Below are 25634 nucleotides of genomic sequence, written 5' to 3' on the forward strand. Positions count from 1 at the left end.
CAACGTCTTAATAGTATTAAAATTGGCAGTCAAATGAGTTTAAAATATGCATTATTGTTCGTCTTAAAAGGTTTCCTGAGGACAATAGTATTAAAACTATACATATTTTCTGGGTTTTGTTCATTATATTTTATCATAGGTGTAGAAAGATTTTACGATTTCAATTTTTTTAATAAAACAAATGGGCTAATGGGCATGCGGCTCACCTAATGTTAATATACCGCCGTTCATGGATATTCTCAATTCTAAAGGCTCACGAGTGCGTTGCCGGCCTTTTAATAATTGGTACGCTGTTTTTTGAAGGACCCTAACTTGAATTGGTACGGAAATACATAGGGCCTCTGGTTCCACATAGTGGAGGCGCAGCACTGCCTTAAAAAACGGTCAGTTGTGGAACGATCGACGTCGAGGTGTTACGGGTGGAGTTTCGTATTCTGCCTCGACGTCCGAAGATAAAACTCATATGCAGAAACACGCAATTGGGGAGATGCCATCAAGCCCGCTCGACTTATGAATGTCCAAGGAATATAGTGCTTTGCGGACAGCACGATGCCAGAATATGATTCCTGGCATCAAAATACTTACGCCGTGGAACCGTCGGTAACCTTGGTAATCCAAAGTTAAGTTGGACGTGAAGCGACAGCCCTAAATGTCGGCGTTCTCCTTCGCGGTGTAGGCTAGCGACTCATCCTGTCAGTGGTATAATGGAGGGCAGACAAAATGCTTTAACGAGAGACCAGAAGGCTCGACTCCCCGAGTGGAGACGGGCTAATTTTCATGTCCTTAATACTTTTGCCATAGTAATCTCCAGCTTGAAGGACCTGGACATAGAGTTATTTGCCATGTGCTTCAGTTTGATTCATAAGAATAGTAAACAAACCGACAATATAATAGTTTCCATATTTTTATAGTATCTAATTAGCTTAACAATAGGACCTACGGTTTTCTCGTCATAATTAATCATTTAAGAATAGACTACAGCTGTGCTTGAAAATCATAATTGAGAATTGTCAAAAAATGGCGCGCGTTTCTTTAGTTGCTTGTGTGATTTTTCTTTTTCAATGTAAGTAATAAGTGTATTTTGTCGGATTTTTTATTCTGCTTTACTTTATGTTATATTGATATTATGATCCCTTGATATTTTCAAAACATTTCTATCCTCTTCAACCAAAAAAGCGAGAACGTGCCTTTTCTCTACAAAATCCGTTGGAAATTAAGAAACAAATCTATATCTATAAAAATGAATCCCTATTTCCCTTGGTCACAGCATCACGCCTGAACGGCTGTACCGATTTCGCTAATTCTTTTTTTGTTCTGTTCGTTATTATCAGGAGAAGGTTCTTATGAAATAAAAAAATAAGGAAATTGCGCAGAAAATTAGAAAATTTAAAATTACTTAACCACCATATAAAATTATTAAACTTTTTTAATGTAACCTTTTTTTAATGTAAACTTATGACATTTGACATAGAATTGAGTGAATGTGTGCTGCAAATATATTCAAAGAGGATGAAAAAAATGACGTTTAAAACGGATTCTTCTGTCAATCTTATTTTATTGATAAACAATACATTTAAAATTTTTATTGATTTAAAGGATCTAAGAAACCTGATTTTCTTAGTTCACATGAAGGTTACTTTAGAGCCATCAGGCCTAATATTAAAAGTTCAATTTAATATTGAATTTTGGTAAGTTTGGATAGACACGTTACTGACATAACAAGTGGTATATGCCTACTTGGTTATAAAGAAGAATACAATAGTTTTATTTTTATTTACAGATGAATTTTCATTTATAAAAATGCCAGCAGCTAGACTTTATATAATAAAACAATTAACTTAATAAAATCAAAATCGAAAATCTGCTCATTTATGGCGTCTAAGGCGGAACAAAGTTCGCCGGGTCAGCTAGTACAATTATAAATAATTTAAAATTTTCACATAATTAATAATTGATCGGATTGTATGCATCTTTTAAAGCTTATATTTTGTATTATAATAATTAAATTTGATTATTTTAATTATGAAACATTGTGAATAAATGTTAATTACATTTCACTAGAAACAAATGAACATTATTTTGTATATCATTTAATAACAGTATTGGCGTAGTAGTTAAACTTGCGAGTCTTAATATTGATGTCGTGGATTCAAACCCTGGCAGCAAGAGATATTTCCTACGTGGGCTTAATCTTTGCTCGTGTTGCGAAAATAAAAATGTCGTGTGAATTTAAAAAACTGTGTAGATTCAAAAATCAACAATAGACATAGTTATGTTAGATATGTCTCAACCAACTAGCTTAATTAGCCGTTTAATTAACAGCCTAGCCTTTTAACTAAACGGCGCCGTTTAACTGACGACCTAAAAGTCACAACATTTAATGAACTGGCTGGCTAATGCTTAGACCATTCATTCATAATTTGCAGAAAAATAAAAATGTTTTATTTCCAGTTTGAGAGTAACAGAATGTCAAATTAAATTTAAATTAACAGTCAACAGGCTAGGCAAGTAAATAAACGTTATCGATCCAAACATTTTCCTAGCTGTTTGATCAACTAGCTGAACATCTTTCAGGCCGCTAGTTAAAAGGATAAGCTTAGTTAAAGCTATGCTGTTAATTGAACAACTAATTAATGTAGTTGGCTGCGACACACACATGAGGCCTATCAAGGTTCTCGTATAAATGTTATCAAAGTAACGCTAATGGATTATTATTTTTTATAATGTTCAATTGTTTTTTATCCATGTGTGAAAATAAGTGACAATCGCACAGTTGTAATCTGTGCCAAGGCTGGACATTCACTCGAAGCCTGCACCGATTATAAAATAAGGCTGACACGGATTTTATTAGATGTTTAAGTTCCATGCTTAATATTATGCTGTATATCTTATTTTTTAGTCATAGACAACCCATATTTATTTTAATAATATTGTAGTGTAAACGAAATTGCATACGTGTAAATTATTGATGTTTGGCCTATTTGGAAAAGTACCAATGTTGGTGGCATTTCCTTGTTGTGGTCATGATTTTTGCAATAAGTCACCAAGGCTTTTGATTCTTTGCTCTAACGTGCTCTTTTTAATATTTCGATATTTTTCGATACTATTCCCTAAGCAGTTAGAAATATCTACTGCATCTGTACAGTATGTATGTAGTAGTACACACAGGAGTGAATTTATTTACCAATAATTGCGTTGTCTTTAAAGTTATAACTAATGTCATAGAACAATTTAATTATTCATACAGATGGGATATTTCTATATAAATACGGTTGTAGGTATACGAAGTTCTTATACACCTAATTCATATAATCGAACACCCGTACCTATTTGTACTCTAGCTGAGTTCACAAGAATGGTTTTGTGAGCTGAGTTAAACCAAAAAGGTCCACATTCATAGAAACCTTCTACGACACCTTGCTTATTTGCGCAATACCTATAACAGTATTGAGTTTTGACCTCCAACCTAGATTCGTATTACGAGACCCAGAATCAGATATTTTCCATGATATTTAGTATCCACATTATAAAGACCTGTAAGAATCCTAAATAGATATACTAATAAAGTCGGATCATTTTTGGCTGGCATTTGGGCCCGGTACATAGATAAGCATTTTAGTTTATGACATTCAAATTTTATAAAACAAACGTGTATATCATTTTCCTTCAACAATAATTGTTTTTTATTATTAAACTTTTACCTAAGCTGTACAGAGCCAATGATTCAACAAAACATTCTTGCGGCGTATGTATTAAAAAAAATTGTAAACATTTCTTGCTGTTCCGTATTTTCTTCTGTACGCATTGATGGCGTCATTAACAAGCAAGTTAAAAACGGAAATTATCCTTGGCCTAGTTACTGAAGCAAAAAGTTCTCACTCCGGTAAATACTACGCACATATTAAGTAACCTTATGACCAATATTATGACGAAAATCTTTGCCAACTTTATGTACAAACATACTAAATGCATGCTGACATTATATTTATGAACGAGTCGCCCTAACATATTGTAATATATATATATTTATTTTTTTTGCGTTTTATTAAGACTTTTCAAGTTCAAATTTTGAGCAACGCTAATTTAAACGGTTTAATTAACTGCCCCGACTAATAGTCTATATAAAATTCCTCGGTCTAATACAAACTATTAACGTAACTCATTCACGTAACACCTGAAGATTATAAAACAATATACTAGCAAATATATATATTTAATACAACAAAATTTCTAAAAAGCAATATAAATTTCTTGATTTATTGTTATTTATTTTTTCTCAACGATTCATTATGTTTACAACATTTAGAATGTAAGTACAGAATGTAATGCGTCTAACTTTTTAATTTTACTTACAATTTATTATTTTTTTTTTTTTTGTAAATTTAATTGTTAATTGTGTATTCCGTTTTTGACTTTATTTATTTTGTGTATAATGTAATAATTGTATAATAAGCAGCTGTAAGAACTGATAAGAAAATTATTAATTAATATAATAAACAGTGTACTTCCCACAATATGCATTCTAAAAATATAATATGATATTTGTTTCATTAAACATAAACTAAAGAGAGGGGAAGAAATTGTGTGCGCTGTCATTGTCTTTTTATATTAACACACATCTGTCAGACACAAAGCCAGCATTGTTTTTCCAATTACAACTATTAATTCTGATTGATTATAATATATTTCTTTTTAGGTCCTAATATACAAGGCAGGTTTCTCGTAGTACCGGAAGATGTCGCTATGCTTTTTACTACTATATACGGCTTCGCACCACCTATACATAAAGGTTGTATAAAAAAAAACAATTCATGAATTTATTTCTCTTATAAAAATTAGAAAAGCTATCATATGTATTACTTCTTTCAAAATTTATTAACATATTTCAGTGTAAATAAAACAAATTAGGGGATGTGAGTTCTCTGAGATGTGAGAGGTCAGCGATGATTTTCTCAGTTGATTTTATTTATTCAAATATTTAAAAAATAAAATGACTATCCATTTGGGATCATTTTTTGTTTTCTAGGTTTACTTATTTAATTATTAATTCCTAGGCAACGATCACCGGATTGGATTTGGTTACCGCTTTGGGAACCACGCAGATTTCCAAGTACTATATGAATTAGGACCTCAAACTACTACTAAGGAGTTGCAGTCAATTGGTTAGTATTTTTGAAGTTTTATTCTAGCACACATCGCAGATTTTGTCACGATGATTTTATTTGTCGTAAGAGCTAAGCTACGAGATATTTTTCACTAATATATAGACAGGTTTAATGTTTTATATTAAAAATGTATACGATAAAGATAATTTCCTATTTCAGACGTAAGATCCCAACCACAGTTGGATCGCAAAAGTCGAAGACCTCTGGTAGATTTGTTGGTGCGCGCTGGTCTTGTCAAAGATGCATCTTATAACAACAACGTTGTTCATGATGAACCAAAATAATGTATTTAGTTATGAATATAATTGGGTTTAAGACCTTTTTTATAATTAGGCCCTTAGTACGAATTCCAGACATATTTACAACTTTCCATGAGCATTATTTAGCTAAAAAAGAATAATTATTATAAAATAAAAACAAACAAATACTTGAAATTATATTGTATTATCACTCCTATATTAATATAAACATTACACATTAGTCTTTTTCGTTCATGGCAATACAATTTTGAACATTAAATAAAAAGTTATCTACATCCTTACGAGAAACGACCTTTAGAATAACCCGTCTTACGTCATCACAAACGGACAATCTTTTACGGTTCTTCACTGACCAAAATGTATCGATATCTAATTAAATTTTGGTAATAAAATGTATAGTTTATAACTGCTTAAAGTTTTATTTTTACTTGCGTTGACAAAAAATTAATTTTATTAATTCGCGGTAATAGTCGTAAGACACTGTCATTCTGTGACAACTACACTACAGATAAAATATAAAAAGACAATGGAAACTCTATTACCTGGCTACTCAATGACATATAAATATTAGAAAGTTTTAAACCGAATAACCAAGTTTCATGTTTTACTTTAATTTTGTAATGAATGAAATATTAAAAAATAAAATAAGTATATAAAATTAAAAGACATGATCGTCGATTCTTTGAATAATAAAGAAAGACGTAATAGAAATAAACAGTAAAATTTTACATACATTACAAAATTTAAGTTACATATTGACATAGTCTAGTACTTTAAATTTTCCATTTTAGTTAAAAAAAACTTGATTGATATTCATGTTTTTCTAAACTAAAACAAAAATGCTTGCATCTGCTATTAATGTGTGAAATTATTATTGACTCAAAGATTAGTTATTGAATCAGATGGGTTATCAAAATTTAATCAACCTGTGACTGTGTTTGTGAAAGCTTTATGCTTTAATAATTTGAAATTATTAAATAAATATTAAATGATTTGGAGAAAAAACATAGTAATGTCAAAAGAGTTGAAAAATAAATATATACAAATATGGAGTATGCTATACAGTGGTGTCAAAATTAATTTCACAGATTAAAATTTTCAACAGAAGTAACCTACGAGCAATTAATATTAAAATTATGTATTATATAATTGTGACGATTAGCTTAAAAACTACGTTGACTTACAGGACGTAATATTTTAACGTTATTTTGGTTTTCGCTAAAATTCTGTAGGTAACATTGTAATTTTACATTTAAATTTCCAAACATAACATATTATAATAAATGTCATTTTTATATCACGAAAATGTACACGTCTGGAGATAATTTCTCAATTTTATTATGCGTTTAAAAATAATACGATACAATTGTGTGATTTAAACATTGTCAACCAATGTTTCGTAAAATACAATGTTACTTAATCAGATTTTGACTTACAACTGCGATTTTTTCATTATAATAATAATGATTTTTCCTATGCCATGCTGCATCATGCAAAAATATGCTTTTGTCTATAGTCAGTAGTCTATATTAGACAACACGTTATTACAATGAAAACCGCAACGGCTTTTTGCGCATCGCAAGTATTAAAAAAGTTTTCAATTTGAAATTATAACTTGTCATTCTGAGCTATAAAAGGAAAAATCGCAGTGTAGTCAATTATCGCATGATTTATTAAAATTCACATACTAATATTAGCGTAGGTAATACTTTAAAAATTAAACACATGTATTATACACTTTATTTACAAAAGTCATGCACATATTATAAATGTTTTACGCTTTAACTGAGAAAACTGACATGATTACAAAACGGATCATTTTCAGATTCTATCAGTAATTATGATACAGACTATACACTATGTGCACACTCATAAATCCCGCGTCAATTTGACATTGACAACCCAAGTGCCAATTCGACATGTCTAAGATGGCGGCCTTGCCCCCAAAATTGGAATGATTTAAATGCGTTTTAGGTTAAGGATTTAAACCCATTATTTTCTTTTTTTTTCAAAGTCGTTTAATTTTTAACGAAGATTCTAGACTTTGTCATAAATGGTCCAAAAAATTTCCTCTGACAACTCTGAAATTTTGCTTTGTCAATTCTTAAACAGACGGCAGCACACTTATTTTTTTTTAAATCGCAGATCTTTGTAAAACAATTTAATACTAGCCATAGTAAATACTGCATAAGAATGTCAGCAATTTTATATAAAATATAATTGTTCTACCGCGTTCAATTCCATTAAAGTGGTTAAACCACGATAAAAATATATTTAAAACCCCAATTATAAAAAAAAAATCAAATTGTTTTTTGAGAAACAATAAAATTATATTCATATATCTTAATTACTGTTTTAAATTTTTATCCAACCTTCCAAACTATTCCCGTCACATACTTAATTATTTCCAATATATTCAAATAATAATTAACCAAATTTCTTATCTTATAAGAAAAGAAAATCCAGTTACAATTCCGTTAAATACTAACGATTACCATAAACATAAATTTTATTCCATAAATAAGAACATTTTTAATTCAAAACGGAACTATTTCATATTAATTCCATTATTATTTCCTTTACAATTCCACTTTACACTTTTCAATTCCATTTTACACTAAATATTCTTCACTTCACTAATCACTAGCTTTCCCCACCCGGTTCTCTTGGGGTGGGGGGTAGACTTTGTGGACTCTGTGCGAACTGGTTGACCATTTTACTCTGCATCATGTTGAGCAAGATATCCGAGTATTGCTCTATGAGAGTCATCGCTGGGTTGCCAGTTGCGGCGCCTTCTAAAAATTTAATTTAAAAATAATTATTTTACGAAGGACATTTATAAAATATATATTTCTGTAAATAACTAGGTATATAATTTATATAATGGTTAAGGATCTTATGTCAAAGTGGAATAGACAATTAAGTAAGTCGCCACTTTACATACCTCCCAAACACTTGGCTAATTCTCGTTAATGAGTTTAACAAGTTTGATAAATATATATATACAGAATCTCACCTTTCGAAAGAAGATTGTCAATCCTTTGTCGGTTATTGTCCGGTTCCCCTTGAACAGCGCCACGCAGGACTTTTTGTGTCTCAAGGATTGCTGCTTCGAGTCCTGTAAATATAAGATTTGGGTTTAATGTCTTCTGTGCTATATAACAACACTTGACTTAATGTCCAGTAACATCTAGTAGGGGCAAAAGGCATCCACAGTAGGTATTACTCGTATTTCACCTCGCTCCAAGTCTTTCCAGCTCTCTTTGCCTCATCTGGAACTGTAGAGGCCAGGTTTGCCAGTGGACGGCCACGCTTCCGCTTTTCTTGCGGGTTCCATTCCAGCTCCTGCTTGGGAATATGATTGGGATCCCTTACGAGTCCATTTCTGTCTATATATTTCCATTTGGGTCGCTTGATTTGCTCCAAACCGGGATTTCTTTCGAAGCAGATACCCAGAATACGGCAAAGACAGAATTGACGAAGACTTGGGAGTCGGTGCGAGATGTCTTTAATAACCTTCCACGTTTCATACACATAGAGCATTTTATATATAGCAGGATGGTATCTCCAAATATTCACTTACCACTGATATCGGCTGCGGCATTTGGTTCCCTCTGCAGTGTGCGATATAACTGAACCACTTTACTCGCCGTCTTAGTTAGCTGTTCCGTGAGAGCCGAACACAGTTGAGATGATGACACTGGAATTCGAGGCATCAAATACAGATACAGAAAAGGATGAAATTTCTATATACAATAAACGTCAAAGGATAATTACAAATTCTGTATTTATTTATTTTATTTATAAAGAATGGTCTAAAGTTTTGACTGTAAATACAATTAAAAATATTTCTAATTAAATTTAATAGTCAAAAATAATGGAGCGTAGGACCTGCGCTACACAAATTTCTAATAAACTGAAATTTTCATGACAGTAAATTATCATACTGGCTTTATTAGCACAATTGCGCCGCGCAGAGTCACCCATCCATAAAAAAACATACCATTATTTTCAGTAGTCTCTTGCTTGGGCCTCTGTCGAGAGTTAGAGGTGAGCCGATTAGTCACCTCTCGAGCCTTCGCTGACAAATCACGCTCGCTGCCACTGCGACCTGAAATTTAATTAATTTTTAAATAATATAAAAAAAATAGTCAGAGGGTAGAAACAAAAACAAATATGCTTCTGAAGTCCTACCCACATGAACACAAAATAAATCCTGTGCACTGATTTGTCGCATTTCACTTAATTTCGCATTTCAATTTAATTTAAAATTAATAAACCTATACAATAACTGATAAAAAATGATATATTCGTTATCAGTTAAATATAGCAACTCACCGGCCCCCAGTCTTCTAGACGCCCTGTCCACTGAGGCGGCCCTTGGTCTTGCTTCTGTCCGTTCTTCAGCCTCAGAACTTGATTCTGAGCGAGCGACGTTCGCTGAAATTGTGCGTATACGCGTGTATGTTAAAGCGTTATTGTGCTTGATATTGTTATATTTTTAAGCATTAAGTGAATATTTGAATGTAATCAATAAACTTAGTTTTCTTCATTTTCGAGTTCATTAAAGTACGAAATATTGATTTTAATATTGATTTAGGGCCTGTTTCACAATGTCCGGATAAGTTCCAAATAAGCTATTTGTTACTTATTTGTAGGATAAACAGTATTTTTGCGTTTCACGACTGTCAGATAGCGCTATTTGTCATGAAATGCCAAGTATCTTATTCGGAACCTTTATCTTTCGAATAATTTATGTGTTGCATAGCTATTCGGCACTTTATCCATACATTGTGAAACAGGCCCTAAATGTAACAAATCGTACAGTTTTAGTAACTTTATAATTATAAACACTTTAATCTCTAATAGCTTTGAATCTTTTTTTCTTATCAATATCACGTCAAACAAATTATACGGAATTGATATTAGAATAGTATATAAGGATTTCTTTGTTTATGTAACACAAGCCAAATTGTTTCACGTTTGTTAATATTGACTAATACACTAAATATAGGTTTTAATAAAGCACTATTTAATAACTATTTAGAGCCCCTTTTTATAATTAAATTAGGTACTTTCAAGTGCGCTCTTACACAGATAATACGTGAAATTTAGCTTTATATCGGCAATTATTTTCTAGTCTACTTCTATTTTCTACTATATTCTCGTGAGTAATATATACCATCTTAAGTTTTTATTACCTGTACTATATGCATTAGATAGTCCACGCCTCCTAGCGGTTGTAGGTGCTTGTTTGTTCATGGAACTTATCGTTGGTCTCATAAGACCACCGACTCTGGGTTGTCTAGTCGGCTGTGGGTCCGATTCCGAGTCACTCTGAAAAACAATAAATCTATAAAATAAATATATCAATCAATCAGTGGTACAACATTTTTAGGTATCACCCTCAGATGTATCAGTTTCAAGATCATTTGTTCAATCTAATAGGCAAGTAGGTGATCAGTCTCCAGTGCCTGACACACACCATCGACTTTTTTGGGACCAAGGCGAACCGATTTACTGACGATGTTTTCCTTCACTATACGAGCGAATGTTAAATACGCATATAGAAAGAAAGTCCACTAAGTCTCTTAAATGTATTAAAAAATCAAATCAAAAAATCTTTGGAATGTCTATAACTCTCCGGTAGATAAATATTTTATTTGTTAATTACTTATAAAGGCAAGTCCTGTCGGTATTCACCCGAAAATTCTTTCTTTTAAGACAAAATGTTTTCTTTATTGAAATTTAATATTTTTTAACAAATAATATATTCAAGGAATTCATTTACACCGGAATCCGCGTTAGAATATTACTTACTTTTTTGAGGTTTTTGGATGATTAACCCAATTTTTTTTTATAACAAATGAATTTTACCTGGTTCAATACCCCAACGCTGCTACTCCTAGTCATATTAGATTTTGTGTATCGTGGTGCAGGGCGGGCGAAGCCACTGGGCGATTTGTTGGTGTTTGCATTAGATGGCACAGGTTTTGAAGGACCTATATGAAAACGATATTAGTGAACCCAACAAATATATAATATACAATCCAAACCGGAATATGACATCGTTTAGAACAACATACCGGTTATATTGACACAAATCTGACCCGGCTGAATTATACCGGCTGTTAAGACGACCAAATATGAGTAGTCACTTCGATGTTGTTATAACAGATTTTGACTGTATATATATACAATATATATTATACATATATTCCGGTATAAAATAATTTCTTAAAGGAAGTCGTTTATGTTATTTACACAGAAAACCTTGGCTAACATATGTCAAGCAACATCACCTAAATGGATAAAAGAAATATATATAAAACGAGTATTATCACTTGACTGGAATAATATATAAGAAGATTTCTAACTACAAGTACAAAAAGCGTTAAAATAATACATTTTTAGTAAATGTTATGCAAGCAGATGCAAGGATAAAGACATAATTGCATGCATTTTTATAGTAAACAATATTCATGCCTTCAGTGTTGTCTTTATTTTAATCCAAGTTTGTAATGTGCGCGTATTATATATTTGTTTTATCTTTTACGATTATAACCCCAAAGTTACCATACTAGAGCCCATTTTATAATTTATTTATTGTATGAATAAATCCTTTCCAATTCTGGTTAAAACCTGGTTAAACCCATCACCACAAACATCCTCCATGGCACTCCTATAAAACCCACCTTGCGGCGTCCTAGGAGCCGGCACTGGCTTGGCCGCGAGGTCCGAGAGTGAGATAGCACGACGCATACCTGTCTCGCTCGCTTCCGGCGTAAGATGCGTGCGCGCTGTATCATATTATATCATGCTTAACGCACAAGGTATGAACGATTTTCACGATATTTATAACATAGACAATGTAAACGAATCTATAAGTTCATGGTCCAATACCTCAAAGCTAAGCATGATTAAAAATTCTTAAATTTTTGACCATACTTATCAAAAATCAAAAACACATAAAGTACAATCGTGCAATAAAAACATGCAGCAATCTGAAAACAACACAAGAAGCAATGAATGTGAAATGGTGAAACTTACGATTTCATCATTTCTAGCATACCCAAGATATCTTGTAAAGAGAATTGAAAAATATTCTGTCAACAATGTGACAATCATCGTATCTTGGCTACGTAGATCATTAACAATAAATACCAACATTTGGGTGCTACACATACATTTGGAAAGGCACCGCGAACCTTGCAAAAAAATATGCTTTAGATTTAAAATATAATAATTTTATAAATAGCCAGTATATAACTAGTTAATTATCTATAAAACCTAGATTGGTTCAATAAAAAAGTGCCCAACTGAATGTGTAACAACCCTAAGGGACTAGGATTCGCTAAACAAAGCGCAAATTATAAGAACCGACACGACATCTATTCATGCGATTCGCACCTGGTGAGAATTTCGAAGGCAGCACGGGTACTATGGGACACTTTTTAGCTAAGCCCCTTACGGCATTCCCCGAGAAGGGGGGACGCATTCGAGCCTGATTGTCCATATATAACCTGGGTGCTGGTTGCCGAATCATTTTTCGAAAGGGAGTTTTCGGACGATTAAACCCATAAAAGGTCATACGTTTTGGTGAATTCGTACAGCTTGAACTAGTAGTAGACGATTCGTAGTTTTCACTATCTAAATGTACGTCTGTTTTTGGGAATACCATTTCGTTATAGACTCTTTGAGGCAAAGCTTTAAGCGGTTTTGGTTCGCTTTGAATTGTATTATTTAATTGTTCGGACGCGATGTTAGCGCTATCGTTAGATGTTTCACCACTACCAACTGTCAAACCAATTTGTTCTGTATCTAGTATGTCCGGAAGGCTTAAATTGCGTTTGATTTCTTTTCCTTCTAGATTTTCCGAATCTTCAACTTCGTCTAGAGTGAGTGACGCAAAATTAGGTACAGTAGTTTGCTTCGTTGCTAATTTTTCAAACTTCTGCGACAAAACTTTCACAACACCTTTACCGTCGTTAATATTAGTTTCTAAAGGCTTCATACGAAATTCCTTCAAAATTTTTTCTTGTAGTATTTTTCTTTCTTCCATTTCAACTAATTTATTTATAATTTCCAATTTGCGTTCAATGTACTTATATTTTTTGACTTCTTCGCTTTCAGGTGCGATGTTTTCTTTCGAGTCATTTTGATTGATTTTAGAGGAAGAAGATGTTTCATTATAGCCTTTCTTATTTATGTTAAGATTGGATTCTTTTCGAGGCTTATTAAAAAATCTATTATCTTGTTCTGCGTAGTAGTCAAGCGAATCTTTAGTAAAATCATGATTATCATCACTAACGTCTAAAGAATCCAGGCTCATTTGCTTTTTCTTTTCTAACTTCTGCATTGCATACACTTCTAAGCTGTCCATCTGCATTTCACATTTATTGTCATTTATTTCTCTTTCTTTAACGAATATATCAAATGTTTTTTCAGTGCCCTCTGGTTCTAAAGTATTTGAATTTTTGTCCTCCATTTTTTTATTTGTTATGTAATTTTTATTCTGTAAACCATCAAGCTTTGCCTTATATTGGGAGGATATAGATGAACTTAAACCAGACTTTTCTAAGTTACCTTTAAGCCTGTTATTAAGCTTAGTAGACGAAGTTCGTTTTAATGGTTTTGGCGGTTTATGTGGAACGAACTCCATGGTAATTTTATTATTGTTATTATTATTTTTTTGACTAGAGTCTCTTTCAAGACTTTTTGTGGTTTTATTATATTTGGAAATATTGACTTTCTCCTTATTCTGTTGATTTTTATTCACCTTGCTTTGAGTATTTTTTCGTATTTGTTCTTCAAACTTTTCCAAGTTCTTTTGAACGTGCGAATTTCGTTTTTCCATGAGATTTTTAATTGGATTTGGCTTGGATGCAGGTTCCAAAACAACTTCAAAACTACAACTCTTTGATTTCACCATTGTGTTTGGTTCACATCCTTCCATTTCGTTTTTATATTTTTGTTTTTCAGCGAATTTTGGTTGCAATGACTTGCTTGTACTTGCCATATAACCAGTATTTTTTAATCTAGGTATATCATCGATTCCTTTCTTTTCCTCAGAATACTGTTTAATATCGCTACCGTCAAAATAGTACGCAATATTCTTAGGAGGCCGGGGTGGATGTTTTGATGCAGAGTCGTATAAACTTTTTGATCTTGTCACAGTCTTGTGTCCAGAAAATTCAGAAGTTGGTACCTCAAATCCATACACCTTATGAACGGGCGGCCTTTGCACAACTATAGGAGTGGGTTCGTGGTACTCCACTCCCGGGGTTTCGAAATAATTATTATACATATACCCAGTTAAACATGGCACCTTATTAGGACTAGATCCATAACTCTTGGAACTATTATCAAATTCATAACAGCTTTGGCTATTAGGGAATTTGCTACGCGTTCTTTTACCTTCAAAAAGCATTTCCAGTGGAGCACTTTTTGTACATTCAGAGTCATCTGATAAAACGCTCTCTAAAGAATTGCAATTAGTACGAGACATCATGTGATCATTGTCAAGAAACTCATCAGAAAGAATTGATTCTTGGCTGCAACTATTTTTCATATACTTCTTTTGGTTTAAAAAGAAACTGGCACTACTGTGTCTATGCGCCTCTAAATACTTCCCATCGGGCTCATTAATATTTTCAAAAGAACAATTTTGGGAGTTTAAATTATAACGACTATCAGTAAGCCTCCCTTGTTGAAACGCAACCTCATTACCGTATTTTAAAAAGATTTCATTAGACACGCTGGAACAGTTAGAATTATCACTTAAAACTGACTCATTTGATCTGGTTATACACCTTTTAGTGAGTACACTTTGACATCTGTGCATAGCAAAAATTTTTGTCACGTCTTCGTCCATAATATCATCCAAATTTGATGGCATATTTCTAGGTAACGTTGAACTTTTGTGTTCAATACATGGTTTAGTTGGAACTTTGGGCTTTTCGTAAGTCCCATATATTTCGTAATTAGATACAGCCCGCCTCGGTATGTTCCTCGTGTTTTGTTTGTTGTGTTTCTTGCAAATTTTCTTAGAATACAACTTATTTTTGCAACTGACATCTTGGCTTAAGCTACAGTCTTCTAAGGAATCGGATGAGAAGTTACCATCATCCTTTTCCTCTTTAGTGGGTTGTAAATCTAGATCATCTTGTGCATTCGGTTCAAATTCGTCCAAATCTCCATATTTTTTTGTGATTTCTGCTATCATTTTCTCAGTGTCACTTTTTATTGTATTAACTATGCTTTTTCCTTCCTTCATTTTATCAGCTCCAACAAAGAAACTAAGAGAATAACGTTTTTTAGCCTCTGAAGCATTGAACTTCAGCTCATCATTATTTTTCGCAGGGGGCACTTTATCAGCCCACTTACATTCTTCAGAGACGGGTGAAACTGGGCATGATTTATAATTTTTAAAAATGCTTCTTGCATTTGGCTTCGGAGTTTTTGGTTGAGGTTTATCGGTAAGGTTTAAGTGGAAATTTCTCGGAGGTATTTTCGGTGGGTCTTCTTTTGTTGAAAATAATCTATTTAATACTTTAGAGTTTGTTTTCTTCATATCTACTGTAAAAGCTTGGTTTTGTCTATTTTCTTTGTAATGCGAGTTATTTGTTTGTTGATTATGTTTGTCCACTCTCACTCTTGGTGGGATAAGTGGAGGATTTTCATAATATTCAGGTATTATTTTATGGTTTAAATTCGCGGGAATGGCGTAAGGGTTTTTGTTTCGATAATCAAGATTTTGATAGTTAAGGCTATCAAAGAAATTGCTAGAAAGACTATCAAAGTTTTCCTCCGGGAAAGTAGGTATTTGGAATCCTGGTCAGCATTAAAAACAATGATGTATGTTAGTATGACATCGTGATATGGCAATAAGTTTAGTGTTATTAGCAATTAAAAAGACAAATATATGGATAGAGACATCTGAATATTTCATTAAAGATATATTTGTCTTTCAAAATTATTTATGAAAAACTCGCTTTTCTATTTAATGTATAGCAAATTTTAACTTTTTAAAAACGTGTTTTTCACAGCATACAATTTGTTATTAGCTCACAGAATACTGGCTTAAAATATCATACCGTAATTCCTAGAGTTACTGGGTGATCCAATTGACAGTCTATTCCTATTGGAGCCATCTTTTTCAGGAATATACGATAGATCTGTTGTCGACTGACTCGACTTCAGATTTGAACGGTACGCCAACTAAAAATATTTATAATTGTTTTCATATATTTAAAAAAATAATGAACTAACTAACAAGGAAAAAAAAATACACTGGTTCTATCATAGAAGAGTCTAATATGTACTAATTATATCAAACAATCAATAATAATTTGGACGTTCAGTTACATGAACATTTGTACTGATGTTACGGCATCTAAATAATAAAGAGCTTTAAAATGGAAATTAATAATGAATTATTGTTTTATAGCGCCAACAATCTTCGATACCATTGCAATAACGTCATATTCTGAAGCGCGCTAACAAAGTTATTCTCGAACCAGCCAGTTGATGCTTAAAATCCTTCCTTTACAATTTAATCACATAAATCTCAAGCTATTAGTACGTCATATGGGTAAATATAATAGTGTACCTAGCGAATACTTTCTTCTTTTTGCTTTAGACAGTTACATCAATTACTTACACTATCCAACTGCCTTCTAGTCTCTTGTATCCTTCTTTGCAACTCTTCTCTATTTCTGATGGCTTCAGGGTCCGGCCTAAGGGTCGGTCCGCGGGATAAGTGTTTCGCTGATAATGAATTGTGACCCGTATTCGCTAAAAAATATTTTTGGTAATTTACAAAGTTATCATAACAAAAATAATATATGCAAATTTGCCATCATGTGTATTTTAACTCTTACGCGTTTTGCAATAATGTTTAAAGTAGGAGAAATAGAATTTAAGATTTGATTTATTTACAAATCTCTATTGGATAATAACTAGTTTGTTCGGAAAGAGAAGCATAGTTGTGGAAATGTAATCTAATATAGCTCTGATTTGCTACGCGTTCATTTCATCACAAAAAAATACAAAAGTAAAAATTTGTCATATCAAATGTTTTAAACAGAACAAAAAAGGTAAAATCGGATGCCATTTTCTCTTTCAGAATCTAACAATTAGGAAAATTATAAATCAGTGTTCAATATTTAACATTGAACAAATTTTTAATGTAATACAATCATTTGGTAAATTATATTATGCCCTAATAAAGGTGTAATTTTAGTTTCACGTTATCTACAGTATTTTATTTATAACCACTCACCAGCGTTGCCATTATCCATGTCCACTCCACTCAAACTGTCAAACGCAGATTTAATATACTTCTCTCGTCTACCGGCCGTGTCTATGGACTCACAAGAACCGGATAGTGGATTACGATCCGCGTTATCACCAGATGGCGTTGACACCTGCAATATAAAACAATAGTGACACACGAAAAATCATTAAATATTCTTGACTAGCATTTAATATTATATGAAGTGTATATAAATATATATTAACGTATAAATAATATGGACACGGCAGCCTTTTCATACGTTCGTTTACGCACACATGTGCATACACACCCATACTTACGTACATATTTTTTTTTTTACGTACACGCAAATTTAATCGCCAAGTTGTATGTTTTACACAACGTTGGTAAGCCGCAACCTTTACACCATGCTCCACATAACATCTTAAGTAATAAATAATAATAATATAAATTAAAAACATTGATTTGTCTCAGATTGTCATAGATCCTCTAAATTTCTCTTGTAGAGAATTTTTCAAGGATTTCAATTTTCATGAAGCAAATACGAACCTCGTCATCATCAGAGTCGTGCGGTGATCCACTCAGGGAAGTAGCGGGAGGCAAGTCCAATCTTGGTGTTTCGCCTGTCCAACGCTTCGAACGACGCATTGAATGCCTTAGCTCGGTTTCGTCCATTGCCGTCACCATAAATTCACTGTAAAAATCAGAAAAAATACTTATATTTTAACAATACAAAATCCATGTGTATTATTGGGTCACGTGATCAACTTTTATTCACATTATATTAAAAAAACGCTTTATAATAATCGACACTATGAAAATACTATATTTACCTAGGAGTTTCAGTATCATTATTTCCCGGGTAGTAGGTGGGTCGATTTCCTCTCTCTGATGAAGATGTCCTCTCTCCATCAGATATATCCTCAACATCACCATCGTGTTCTGTCGATTCTTGATCCTATAATTTTTCCATATTAATTGCACGTTAGTAATGGAAAAATAGGGGCTTCCCACATTTCCCAAATATTTAAGAAAAATGTAAAGAAAAAAATAAAAACCTCAAACTTCAGACTGCCAAGCGACGAGTCGTCAGTGTGATGTCGCACTCGAGACTCTTGTGTTCTTGTTTTACTTAAATTTATCGTTACCTAACAAACATACAAAATAAATCAACTTAACGAAAAAGCTGTGATGGAGCAAAATAAACGCTTCTAAGAATTAAATTATGATTTCTACGTGCGTATTAAAACAAAGTTATTTACGGTATTATACTTTTCAGTATGTGAGTTGCCAATATAAAAAATAATATATTTTAAGTCATAAAATAAATTTAGTACATAGGCTACCAATTTCCACGTAACTAGTAGAAACTTGCAATTAAAAAAATAAAATTACATACTGAAATTATAAATGTCTTTAATTTTTATTTAAAAAATGAAAAAGATATGATAATGACTTTCAAGCATATAAAAAGCACAAAATGTTAAAGCAAGCTATAATGCATACATGCAACATTCCAGTTAGCGTCATCATTCTACATACAAAGCATAACTAAATATGAAATCATAACGCAAGTCTATTAACTCTTGAAATAAAAATATTTATGACTTGTACCTAATTGCGTATAAACAAACTTTATATGTTTTACGCTAAAGACTTCTAAAACTAAAACAAATTTATAAGTTGAAATGATATAAAGGAAAACAATGATTATATATAAGCAATTGAAACCCCCCCCTGATGAATTTTATACTGGCTGCATCAAAAAGAAAACAACACTTGTCAAAGCGTGACACACGTGCGACAAAAACAAATGCAAAAGAACATTAAACAAAAAATAACCTTCTCTGCTTTTGGAGATATCGTCAAAATATCGTAAGTAGCTCTCATGTTACGGTCAAAATTCCTGAACAAAGCTTCAACACGGGGAAGTTGCGACAAGTTGAGCGATTTCGGCCTCTATTGCAACCATTACCGTAGGAATTAATGACTTGTCGGTCGACTGATCGATCAATTCTATCGACTCAAATTTTACTGCTCTTCGTAATACAATATTTTTTGGTTGTAGTACTTATAGGACTTTAAAAAAAGGTACAAAATAAAAAGTAAGGTAAACGAAAAGTAAGAAAACCATGCACAGAATTTAAGTCGACATAAAATTAAAAATTATCATAGATTTACAAACATCTTCAAAAACAATACCAATAATCTCCATCGTTTATTTTCGTTAATAATACTAATCTGTGTATACTTTAACTAAGATCTGTGTATTTCATCTCAAGCATTCATTGATACTTAAATCGTAAAATCAGTTAACACTCAAATGTCAATCGTCATTTGTCAATTTGACTTTGACGCGCAGGAACCCACAATTAAAGATACTTGTAAATCTTGATAAAAATAACCATCACCACACCATGTGAGTGATTAGACATGTTACACTAATTACCAACATCCATTATCAATAGTTTGTCAAATATTACAAGAAATGTATCCTTGTAATATTAGAATCTGATGCTATTTCAAGGAATATTTAGCACTATTAGAATATTTAGTACCTTGACCCTAGTTAATTTTTTGTTAGTTATTTATTCACATTATTGAAACTATCTACAAATTATAAAAAAATATAAAGAAATTATAACATTATATTTCAAATAAAAATATCAATAACCGATTAACATGTAAAACAAAATAATTCACATAAAAAGTTACATTTTACGAAATCGAAACTTGAATAAAAATTGAATTTTTTATGGTTGTAAGAATATTAACACTTAAAGATTACGAAGGGAAAGAGATCATAGCGTAAAATGAAACGCACTTCTTTAATTATATGGCCGAAGTAGTCATGTCATATATTTTTTAAATCCCGTTGTATTGATGTTCGTTTTATTCAGGCATTATTACTGTATAGTACACAATCAAATTGCAATTTTGGAGAAACACATATATGTTTTTTTTTTGAGATCGTAACATCGATGGTAGTATTGAATTTTAAATTATTATTGTATGAAAGACTTGACAATCTCACTACTAGATTTAAAATATATTATAGTACAGTATTTCGATTTTTATTCAAGCCGATATTTTAAAGTATGTACGTATACACTATACACGTATACGTATACGTATAAATACCTGTTTTACCCCCTGTTCTCTTCTTTTCTCAATATACCGTGTGTCCGTACCGCTATCTAGCGAACTATCCTTAGAACCGTCGGAATCACCTCGCTTTTCTGAAAAAATCAAAGTGAGGTGCTAAAAATTACAATGTACGATAATTCTGTTAGAAAATAAACTGCGTATGGTTTAAATTGGTCGATAGCGCCTATCGTTATCATAACTATCGCTTAAACTTATTAGCTAGCATTGGCTATACTTACCCTGGACAGAATATTTAGTATAAAAAGCGCATTAACATATTTTAAGTACCCCAAAAGTTAACTCTAAAGGTAATTTCAGACTTACCATTTGCGGGTAGTATTCGAGTAGCCCATTTTCCTCTCGCAGGTGGCTCCGGGGGTGTTTCCGGTGCTGCTAGCTCATTTCCTAGGCTTTTCTTTGCCCATGAAGGTAAGCGGCCTATTCTTAACCTAATAAAAAGCGCGATATTAAATGAAATAATAACTATAAAAAACATTACTTTATATAGAATCAAAATAAGAACATATTGATCAATACTAAAAATCGTTTTAAAGACTGTTTAGAAGCAAAATATATTAAAAATAAAACTTACGTATAGTCGGGTACGACGGGTGCAGCAAATTTATCGTCAGCAGTCAGTTCCCTGGGCGGTGAACCCAAATGGGAGTCGGTTTCGCTTTCCAAACCTGACATACCGTTAGATGGCGCTTTTCTGTAAATACCGTGTTTTAATGTGATAACTATAAAGAAGTGCTTCGCTTAGAATGTTATGTGGAAATGCGATAGAAAATTTCTAACACTTCTTATTGCAAGCGTTTAAGACTTTCTTATTTTCTTAATTTTGAGCCTTTATATGACGAAATTATATTATGTATAATTTAAGTAATACTCCGAGATAGCAACAGATTACGCTGGAAAAAGGCGTGGAAATTCTCGCAATGAAATTAAACATAGGGGTCTATTTAAGAACGTCATCCAACCCTTAATCTAGTTTAAATAGCCTTTTTCTTTGTATAAGTTTTAACATATTTAACAGCGCTCTAGACGAGATTGTAACCTGTGAAATTGTGTGTGTTATTCTTAAAGTTGAATAAACCAAAGAAAAATTGTACTAAGTTTTTTTTTCCACTTTTCAAGTAATCATAGATCTGGCTTCTTAGTTCAAGCATCTAATATACATTTACATATAATATTTTATTTTCCTTAAACTAACCTGCCCTGTCGAATTGCCTGTTGCGCCAATCTCGCCCGCATAGTGACAACCATGTCATGTGGAACTCGCCAAACGAATATACATCCATCCCCACTCGCCGATATTAAGTGCTGGCAGTCGGGAGTAAATCTGAAAATATCATAATGTATTTACAAGACTAAATTATAAATATGTTGACACTAATATATATACATATATATGTGATTTATATATCAATTGTATTGCTTGCCATTAACTGGCAGTAAATTTAAAATTAGAAGCAACATTACACATACATTACACGTACATTGTGTCACCTAAATGAATAAATGACTTTGAATTTGAATTATATACCAGCAATACAGGACAGGGGTGACTTTTTTGTTGCCATTAAATAAAAATGTAATATTTTAATAATGACGCCCTGCAACTCGTGAGTTTGAGTTGCATAAGATCAAAGCAAATGTTAATAATATTTGTCCAAGAAAATCAGTAAATGATCACCATTTACTGATTTTCTTGGTAACTAAGAGCAGAGTTGGGTTTTTCTTTTTTCTTTCTGTGTAAGCAAACTAAATAAATGTTTTGTATTTTTTCATATCAAAAAAAGCACCAGAAATTAGGTCAGAAGTAATGAAACTAAACAGCATTTATTGCTAGTAGAAGGACATTAGAAAAAAGTTAGTATCAAAACCAATAGCTCACCTAAGACCTGTAACAATCTCCGAGTGTCCATACATAGTAGCCATACATTCGCCTGAGTAGTAATCGTACACACTGAGTATTTTATCCGTACTAGACGTTGCAAGATAGATACCGCTACTGTCCAATGCCACCTGGCGACAAAAATTTATTTATTTATTTATTTCACTACATTTTTCTATCTTAACAGTAATTACTTATACGATAGAATTCCAAAATCCCACACCAACTATTCTAGATAAAAACATTAAAAAAATTAATTTAATGCACCAAATAATTACAGTATGACCAGAAGAACTAGGTCAAATTGCTTAAATTTAAAAAAAAAACAAAATATTTCTACGTACTTTCATTATAATTTTAAGACGAATTAGGCCGCTTACTTACCGAGATGCGGCGACGTCGCTAGCTACGTACACAAACAATTTGTATTTAAATGTATGGCTGTTAATTGGGAAGCGCAGCCAGGACTAACCTAACCTTTCTGAAATGTTCTTCTTTCCTTTTTTACCTTTCTGGAACCTTTGCCCAGTGAGTTAACTGCCATACATTTCAATACAAATTGTTTGGATATGTAGTTAGAGACGTCGCAATGGTATCCCGGTGAGTTAGGGGCCTAAGTCGCCATTTTGTACAACACGAAACAATTGTTTTGCCGTAAATTGAACCATTAGTTTTACGTCATATGCTACGTGCCACGCCCCGGACTTATCTGGAGGTAAATCTATGGCGTAGTCTAATTATATAATTAGAGTCCATAAATATTAGATATTTTACCTTGATCAATGTTCCATCTTCAGCGGTTGTTCCTCTGAATGTCTTCGTATGACGTCCGTGAGACGCGCTATACACTCTGACATTACGATCCTGGAATATAATAATAATTTTTATTTACTTAAAGTTATAAAATATATAAATGATATGCATCCTATATATTGCGCGTTACATGTGTAATGTTATCACTACCAAACAAATTAAAGAGATATTATCGCAATTATACCACGAATCTTCATTTGCCCTGTATAACATAATTGAAGTAAATTATGTTGTTAAATTGGATATAAAACATATTTTATAATTTTTTTTCTATATTCGGGTCATACTTCGAATGACGCGAAATTTATATTATAAATTTAGCTATCGGGACCAATTTTTAAAACATTTCTGGGCAATCGACTATAATCATGTGACATCCTAACAAGTTCATTTTTTATAAATAACTAGATGACTCGGTGAACTTCATATCACCTACATACAAATGTGACAAAACTTAACACAAAAATTGTATAATAAGCAAATACTAAAAAAACAGACCGAAGAAATTTGACCTGATACTACAGTGACAATTGTCTTTATTTCCAAAAAGGCAAAATACATTTTTATTCCCGGCAAAGAACAGTTTTATTGGAAAACTCAGTCGTCGATTTTAACATTTTTCTTTGACTGTTATTCTATGAAATATCTTTTTCACAGTTTAAACCTTCTCCAAATTCCTTTTCTAAATCCACAAACATTTCAAATTCAATTAGCCTAATCGGCCCAGCCAATCTTGAGTTTGAGTGTGACAAACAAACCGCAATTTATTTTTACATAAATAGATAAATACATATTACATACAGCTGAGATTGTTAGTGGTAGGATTCAAATTTCTATGTTAAATCAAAAAACTTGGTCAACTTGTGCCAAAAGGAATAAAAAACAATAAGCCAAACCTAATATAATAAAGAAAATACATTAACACCATAATGTACCTGACAAGCAGTGAGTATATGCCTTCCTCCAGCGTCCACTTCCATGTCGTACAACGTAGTGCGGCCTGATACGTTTTGTCCACGAGCGAATTGGTAACTCCCATCTGGCATCTGGAATCAACATATTTGTTTCATCTCACAGATTGATGTCTTATCATCTCATAATAATTAGGAATTAAATATCTAAATAAATAACTGTTAATTTAGAAATTATACAAACATACAATATGCGAACTTATTTTCCCACTATTCAAGCAGCATTTCTATTAACCGATTGAAAGTTCCAAGAATTGATGAAACTAGGCAAAACGTTCTAGTTATTGTTTATTTAATTTGTAGTTTAGTTTTTGGTTGGTAATGTACATTATATATTTATTGTTTGCCATTTGATGTTAACATAAATATCAGCAAGCTCATTAAAGAATATTGATTGTCTGTAATCAAGAGTTTCTCAAAAATAAAATCACAATATTTATATACTCTCCATACATTTTTAGAATATACCTATGAATTTGGCAATTAATTAAAACAAATAGATCAGAAACAATAAAATGTACATGAATATGTGTTGTACTTACCGTACTCAATTGTCTAAACAGGATAGTCTTATCCGCGCCACAAGACGCCATCTGCAGGCCACCGCCAGAACTAAGAAATCTAACTGCTGTTATTGAAGAGGAATGTTCGTCTAAGGTTTGGAGGATTTGGTAGCCCTGTAAAAATGCGTTTAATATAATAATCTTAATAAATATAAATTTAAAGAGAAAATTCATACACGAATATAATGGGGTAAGTGTAAGTATTGTTGGAAGTGATTTCTGGATCACCAATCTAACATTTTACCTTGAACATGATTTCATTATTTTTGTTTTTAAGTTTATCTCTTTTATTTTTTCTTTATTTGTTGATGTTGTTGTTGATGTGACTATCAATATTTTGTCTTCTTTAATTCAGTTTAAATTGGTCCTAACTAGTAAATTTTTTAATTTTTTGGGGTAACACGTTACGATGCGGGGCGGGGATTAAATTTTGCGTTATTGTTAATATTATTTTCGACTTTCCGATAATTTCGTGACGTAATACATGAACGCTCCCTTAGTAATTTATTATTTTTTTTACAAAATTATATTTTGGTTCAAC

The 25634-nt window shown here is 32.2% G+C and overlaps 2 protein-coding genes across 6 annotated transcripts in view; one reads left to right on the forward strand and one right to left on the reverse strand.

Annotated features, from left to right (window-relative positions):
• Positions 1–970: 970 nt before the first annotated feature.
• LOC111000720 lies at positions 971–5854 on the forward strand. The gene is made up of 4 exons (XM_022270275.2): positions 971–1063; positions 4697–4789; positions 5055–5162; positions 5325–5854. The coding sequence occupies exons 1-4, from the start codon at positions 1018–1020 to the stop codon at positions 5447–5449; spliced, it is 372 nt and encodes a 123-aa protein (XP_022125967.2). The 5' UTR covers positions 971–1017; the 3' UTR covers positions 5450–5854.
• Positions 5855–7442: 1588 nt separating this feature from the next.
• Positions 7443–25634, reverse strand: part of LOC111000719 (mitogen-activated protein kinase-binding protein 1) — a 61825-nt gene continuing 43633 nt past the window's right edge. For 2 of the 5 annotated variants that reach the window (XM_022270269.2, XM_022270270.2), the window contains 23 exons: positions 25073–25207; positions 24495–24605; positions 23521–23610; positions 22747–22877; positions 22063–22191; positions 21442–21561; positions 21174–21298; positions 20844–20941; positions 19545–19661; positions 18761–18850; positions 18536–18660; positions 18252–18396; positions 17709–17853; positions 17088–17221; positions 16522–16645; positions 12121–12225; positions 11303–11427; positions 10627–10762; positions 9764–9865; positions 9429–9536; positions 9009–9125; positions 8442–8543; positions 7443–8220 (listed from right to left, as the gene is read on the reverse strand). In XM_022270269.2, the coding sequence (XP_022125961.2) occupies positions 8069–8220; positions 8442–8543; positions 9009–9125; positions 9429–9536; positions 9764–9865; positions 10627–10762; positions 11303–11427; positions 12121–12225; positions 16522–16645; positions 17088–17221; positions 17709–17853; positions 18252–18396; positions 18536–18660; positions 18761–18850; positions 19545–19661; positions 20844–20941; positions 21174–21298; positions 21442–21561; positions 22063–22191; positions 22747–22877; positions 23521–23610; positions 24495–24605; positions 25073–25207 (2766 nt within the window). In that variant the 3' untranslated portion in view covers positions 7443–8068. The remainder of the gene's footprint in view (positions 8221–8441; positions 8544–9008; positions 9126–9428; positions 9537–9763; positions 9866–10626; positions 10763–11302; positions 11428–12120; positions 12226–16521; positions 16646–17087; positions 17222–17708; positions 17854–18251; positions 18397–18535; positions 18661–18760; positions 18851–19544; positions 19662–20843; positions 20942–21173; positions 21299–21441; positions 21562–22062; positions 22192–22746; positions 22878–23520; positions 23611–24494; positions 24606–25072; positions 25208–25634) is intronic. The other 3 variants (XM_022270273.2, XM_022270272.2, XM_022270274.2) reach the window with 3 other exon arrangements.

This window comes from Pieris rapae, chromosome 15 (genome assembly GCF_905147795.1).
Source record: "Pieris rapae chromosome 15, ilPieRapa1.1, whole genome shotgun sequence".
NCBI classification, from domain to species: Eukaryota; Metazoa; Arthropoda; class Insecta; order Lepidoptera; family Pieridae; genus Pieris; species Pieris rapae.